Below are 6,976 nucleotides of genomic sequence, written 5' to 3' on the forward strand. Positions count from 1 at the left end.
ACTAAATTGAAAAATAGCAAATATTTTGTCGTGAAATTGTGAATTTATGAAATATATGTTCTACTATTAATATGTATAAAAATTGGCTAGGCTTGGGTAAGGGTTAAATTGCATGAATTTCCTTTTTCGAGCCTAGGGACTAAATTGCAAAGAAATTAAAAGTACAAGGGCAAAATGTTAATTTTCTAAAATATGTTTTTGACTAATTTGAATGATAAATCTATTAAATGAAATTAAATTTATCCATACAGATCAAGACAAACCTCGTACAGAGTTAGATCGAGGCAAAGAGAAAATCTTGGATTAATCGCCTCTGTATCTACGTATACTCGTTGAGGTAAGTTCGTGTAATTAAATTGAGTATTTATATGTTTTAATTGAATTATATGTATGTGATTTGTATAATTTCCATGTATAAACACCGATTGCATATCCGATGACGTACGACGATTACCGAGCCTCGTTTGAACCTTAAGAATTCGTAGGATACAAATTACATGTTATTAGGGTTACCGATTTGGTTATAGTCCTGCATGTGTTACGGATACACCACAGCTCATATGAGCTTATCGATTTGTAGCTCGTGAAAGCTTACTGATTCTCAGTTAGTATGAACTTACCGATTTACAGCTCATAAGAGCATACCAATTCATAGCTCGTATGAGCGTACATGTACATGAATTGATGGATTACAGTTTAGCATATTATGTGTGAGCTATCCCGAGTATCCAACGATATTTTAAATGGTTCAACGGACAATGTTCTGATATGATATGACATGAGTTCGGTACGAACTATTACAGGTATAGATATGAATTACATGGAAAATGATATTATATGGTATATGGGTATATGAAATGGATGACACATGTATATGCAATTTGATTAATTGTTGAGCTCATCCATGACTTGGTTTATATATGTGTTTACATGACTAACATGGTTAAGGTATATGTGTTTAAGCATTTGGCCAATATATGTTGGGATATGCTTTCATTACTTAACTTATATGTGAATAAATGGTAAGTTAAATTTTATGTTATACAAACTTACTAAGCTTAAATGATTACTCTATGTATTTTTCGTGTTTTTAGTGAATTGGAAGCTCGTTCGAGTTGGAAGCTTGTCGGAGCTATATCACACTATCCATCAGCTCTTTTGGTACTTCAGGTTGGTTTAATTTTGGTTATAATGGCATGTACATATTATTTTGGCTAATGTTAGCCTATGTGTTTTGGTTGTGGAAATGACCATTTGGTTGGTTTGCATTTTGGTCTTGTGTTGGTGTAATGGTATACTTTGATGTGTATATAAGTTGCCTTTTATAGTTGAGGTATGGCTTGATATGGTAGAATGATGGAAGGTAAAATGGTGGTTTGAATATACATTTTGTGTAAGCCTTGAGTGGTTGTGAATTGATACTTGTTTGGATGACTTATTTGGTGTTTTTAATGCACAAGTTATATATAAATTATATGACCATTTGGAGCTAATTTTTGTATGTCATATATGGTACATTTTGGTATGTTTTTAAAGGGTAAATCAAGTGGCATAATATAGATTAGTTTTGGTTAAGCCGCTATTGGTTAAATGATCAAATTGTGTTTATATTTGTACATGTTTATAAATTGCATTTGAGGTGCCTAAGGGCATATTGGTTGTACGTGAATATACTACAGGTTTAAGGCTTGATTTTGCTTGTGTTTGGATGCATCAATATGGCTTGTTTATATGCACAATGTTGAGTGTAGGTTGATGCCAAATTGGGTGAGAAATATGGCTTTAAAATAGCCTATTTTCATCCACACGGGCAGAGACACGGGCATGTGTCTCAGCCGTGTGTGACACACAACTAGGTGACACAATCGTGTGTCCCATGTAGCTTTCAAATGGTTTCAAGTCAGGATGTTACAGGGCCTAGCACACAGCCTGGCACACGGGCGTGTGAGGTTACTTCGAATGGTACATGGCCTAGCACACGGGCATATGGCTTGGCCGTGTGACCAAGTTAGTGAGTTACACGAGCATGGACACAGGCTAGGACACAGCCGTGTGTCCCTAATTTGAATGCCCATACACCTGGCCACACGGCCGTGTAACCCCTGTAGCTTTGAAATTTTTTAATATTTTCCAAAAAATTCTTTGAGTTTCCGACTTAGTCCCGACTTGTATATGGGCCTCGAGGGCTCGTATATGGGACAATATGAATGTTTTTGATTGGTTTTTAATATGAATATTGATATGTTTTGAAATGTCAAAATTTTCGTCTGTTTGATCTGTAAACTTTGGTAATACTTCGTAACCCTATTCCAGTGTTAGATACGGGTTAGGGGTGTTACAAAAGAAAAGGTACAACCCTTATTTTCCTTTATTAGCAAATTCCATGATAAAGCAAAGAGAGCCTCTAAAAACATTATGGGGCAAATAAAAGTTACTTCACCTCAATTAAACAAGGAATGACTAAAAACAATTATCACAATTTTTTTTTCTCTTTATTCTTTTTAAAAATGAAAAACCATTGACATCAAAGGGAAGATGGCAACACCATGAAAGTCAACAACAGACTAAAACTTCAAAAATCTTTTTAAGTCTACCATACTCTTACCAAAATGAGCTTTTTTTTAAGCTCTCAAGGTTTGAGTGCCAATGCAAGCCCGACCTTGGGGCTCTTATCGATGGACTCTGTATCCACCTCTCCATAAATGGTAAAAAGGGATTTCGAGAGCCACTCGTGTTGGATGAGAGCGCTTACCATGCTGGCATTGTTCACCCATGCCTTGATTGTGGTTAACGGATCCAATGCATATTGTGTACCCACGGTGATGGTATTCACATTGGTAGTGAAGCTATAGGTGACCTCAGCACCAACAACAATGTTGGTCGATGGATTCACAATATGGTAGTAAGATGCATTAACTGAATCACCCTTTTCATTCCTGCATTGCCAAATGAGGTATTAAACTTGAGATTATATCATTTGGAATGTTTAGTCGTAGATAGGTATATAGAACATAACCACATGTAGAGCTAAAGAAGCAATGAGGTCTGCATTGGTGAAGCTCAATCCCGCGTTGCATTTGGTGAAATTCCCAAACTTCATGTTGAATGAGATATCGGTACCTAGTGCAAGAACATTTGTTCCAAACACACCCGAGAAGTTAACTATTGGGTTGGTAGTCAATCCAATGCTTGAGCTTATCCTAGCATACTCATACAAATACTGGAGTTTAATCTGGTATACACAAAAGCGAAAAAAAAAAGACATGTCCAATAGCATCTCAAAACACATTTTAAGTAACACGTTTTCGCGACAAAAGCCAAAACAAGAAGGAAGTTTCGAAGGATACAAATTAAAATCTGAGACAAAATTTTGTACCTTGCCAGACCTCTGATCAGGGACTTTGAAGCCAAAGATTGTCTTTAGCCCGGGTGCAGGTTCATCAACTGTTATTGTGGTAAATAGTTGTAACCCCTATACCCAGTTCGATCCAAGGAACCTGATATAGGAATATTACATTTAATGCCAAAGTGATTTTTTCTAATCACTAATATATTTGAACATTTAAAAAATAATTAAGTTTCCAGAAATTATATTTTTGTCCCTACTACTTGGAACATACTTGACCTTCCTAAGTACATGCCTTTCTATTCAAAATTTTGAAACATACCCTCTTGGCACTTGGAGATGTGATAAGATGGATGCTCACAACCTCAATTACAACTCTTCAAAATTATTGTACCTAATCTGCACACGGAAAACAAAACCGTACGCTGAGTAAAACTCAATGGTATTTCTATAATCTGAATATTTAAAGACATGATAATATAATAAACACAATTAAATTATAAGGACATATTAATGTCTAGTATCATGACTATCATTTTTTTATTAAACAATATCATATTCGCACAATTGTTATATAAATGGTTATTCACATATCAAACCATATTTATTCGTACAATGGCATTAGCCATGCAATACTCAATTCATGAATACATCATTATATACCATACTCAATTTTCATTACTTGCTATATAATAGCTTCCATAATTTGTTCACATATCATTTAAATAATGACACTATTTATTCCATATTTAATTCATGAGTATTTAACTCATGTATTCTATGTATTTACAACATATTTCACATTTTATTTTCAATTCACTATATCAATTTCATTTCTCATTCCATGCCATTTAAATATCAATTATAAAAATTTATTATATGTTTACCCCTATTAACATGACTTGGACTCAGACGGATACACGGATCCAACCAAAACACACCAGTTTGGTACCCAGTGCCTCATCGGATAATTCAAAGTAATAATTTGACACCCAGTGTCTCATCGGCTAAACCGAAGTAAATTGGCACCCAATGCCTCATCGAATTAATCTAAAGTAATAAATTGACACCCAGTGTCTCATCGACTCAAACTTGACGAAATCTCTGAACTCTTCTAATCCTATGGCATGCCATCTATATCCGACTCATCCCGATACAGTTAATAGGGTTCCAATTTACTTTTCAAATACAACCAATATTCATTTCAATTCAAATAATCAATATATTTAATATATATATACCAATTCAATCAATATAATTTCAATAAATTCTTCACATATTAAATCAATCCATTTCAATTGCAAAACACAATAATTCTCACCTCAACACTTATCATATACATTAAATTAAAAATACAACAATTAATAACTAGTTTCAGATTATAGAAATACAAACAGGAAGTTCCGAGCTATTCGACGTTGACTTTATCTTTTCCTTTTTTAGTCAATGATTCTAGTACGACGTTAGCTACGAAATTAAAACAATTAAAATCCATCAATACAACACAATTCAATTTCATATTTAATATTTTAATTTTTACTCAAATATTGCCTAAATTTCAATTTAGTCCCTAAATCGAGACTAACTTTTATTCTTCACATTCAGTTCTTTATTTTCATGCAAATTCCACTTTAGACTAAATGTAACTCCCTATTTTCACGTAAATCTCTAAATTTCAAAAATTTCATAATTTAGTCCCTATTACTCAAAACTTATAATTTATTCCACAATTTAATCCCTTTCTCAATTCTAACTTAAAATCTATCAATTTAATCCCTAATACTCAAATTATTCAACATAGACAACATTTAAAATCCAATAATTTCTAAAATTTCAGCATAGGTTAAGTAGTATTTAATACCGAGATTTCAAAATATAAAAGTTACAAGAAAAGGGACTAAATTGACTAACCAATTGAGCTTTGAACCCTTAAAACCCTAACTTTTCTCCTTCATTCTTTCTCTTTTTCTTTCTTTCTTTTTCACCCTGTTTCGTTTTATTCTCTATTTTTTTTCAATTCATTTTCTTTTCTTTTATTTGTTTTGTTTTAATTATAATAATATATATTTACTTAATTAATAAGTAATATATATTTTATTATTAAATACATACATTTATTATTATTACACATGTATTTACCAACACCATCCACTTGTCAATTTATGACTTAAATGCTTATTTAGTCTCTTCATTTTTCCTCTAATCTATAATTCAACTTTCTCCCTATATGTAATCTAGTCCTTACACCCAATTACTCTTAATTTAAACAAATTCACCTAATCAAAACGGAGACCCGAAAGTGCACTTTCCAATACTTGTGACTATCGGGTCATTACAATAGCTAATAAACATATGTACTTTTGTACAACAAACGATTTTCAAAATGGCTTACAAAAGATGTCAAACATATATATCAACAAAAAATGAATATAATAAGGTAAAAAAGGGACTATGAACTCAACCAAAGAGATCCTTCTATTGAAAAGCATTTTCGCCAAATAGGTCAGGTCCCGAGCAGTATGATGTTCGAAACAATGTTATCAAGCAGATATTCTCCTAGTTAAAGCTTGAGTTTCAAACATAGAGCGGACAAGACATGATTACTAATTTTATTATAACAGAAGTCGGATGAAGGCTGAAGAATATATAATGGAGGGAAGAGCATCATATCTAACTTGCAAAAGAAAATTTTTTACCAAGAATTCAAACTTATACATAAAACTAAAAGCTAACAGAAAAAGCAGATGAAGTACTTACATTGGAGCTGGTGTCTACTTTGATATCAGTTGTAACATTCCTAAACTTCAGTTGGGTATTAACATCAGCCAAGAAAAGATCACATTTCTTCATTCCGGCAAAGGTAATTGCCTGAAAATAAAGGGAAAACAAGAAAATAAAACCAAATTAATTCAAGTTCTCATAGTATATTAAGAAATCGAACATCTTCCATGATACATTACAGTTAAAAGATTGAGATAACCATGATGAAATTCAAGAAAAATAGCTGTTATTATACTTCAAAAATTAAACACACACACACACACATGTTTGAAGCCTTACCTTTAATTTCAGCTTAAATTAAACATTCTTTTTTTGTAATTAACATAATTTTACAATAAGACATGTATTTTATAAAATTAAATATGAAAAAAATCACAACTTGGGTTTCACAGAACAAAGCATCTCAAACTTATTCTTTAATAGTAATTAAAGAAAACATAATCTAGTGAAAGAAAAAACTTAAACAAACCCATAAAATAAGAACCAAACTTACAACATCAGTGGGAGAGTAAACAATCAAACAACAACCGTTTTCCCCTGTATTTACAGAAAATAAAAAATACTTGGAGAGGGAGAAGAAACATTGAGAGAAGGAAGAGAAGAAGACCCATTAGTCTTGAGTGAGAAAGAATGGTTTTCGGGGATGGGTTTGCAAGAAAGAGAGGGAAAGAGGCATTTAGAGGGGGTGGAGAAGTGTTTAGGAGAAAGGACATGAGGTAGTAGAGGGGAAGGGAAGAAGTGTTTGGAGGTTATGAAAATGGTAGTTTTGGAGGAAAAAGAGTAAATATTGTGAAGGAGGAGATGGAAGCATTGATTGTGGGAAGGAATACGCAGCATCACTCAAACATT

At 32.7% G+C, this 6,976-nt stretch overlaps 1 protein-coding gene across 1 annotated transcript; it reads right to left on the reverse strand.

The window, feature by feature from the left end:
* Positions 1-2,629: 2,629 nt before the first annotated feature.
* Positions 2,630-6,738, reverse strand: LOC105794083 (mitochondrial outer membrane protein porin of 34 kDa). The gene is made up of 5 exons (XM_052628874.1): positions 6,691-6,738; positions 6,104-6,214; positions 3,377-3,472; positions 3,012-3,232; positions 2,630-2,936 (listed from the first exon to the last, which is right to left on the reverse strand). Exons 1-5 carry the CDS (start codon positions 6,736-6,738, stop codon positions 2,630-2,632), a joined length of 783 nt encoding a protein of 260 aa, XP_052484834.1.
* Between the last annotated feature and the right edge of the window lie 238 nt (positions 6,739-6,976).

The sequence above is a fragment of the Gossypium raimondii genome, chromosome 3, assembly GCF_025698545.1.
Source record: "Gossypium raimondii isolate GPD5lz chromosome 3, ASM2569854v1, whole genome shotgun sequence".
In the NCBI taxonomy this organism is placed as follows: domain Eukaryota; kingdom Viridiplantae; phylum Streptophyta; class Magnoliopsida; order Malvales; family Malvaceae; genus Gossypium; species Gossypium raimondii.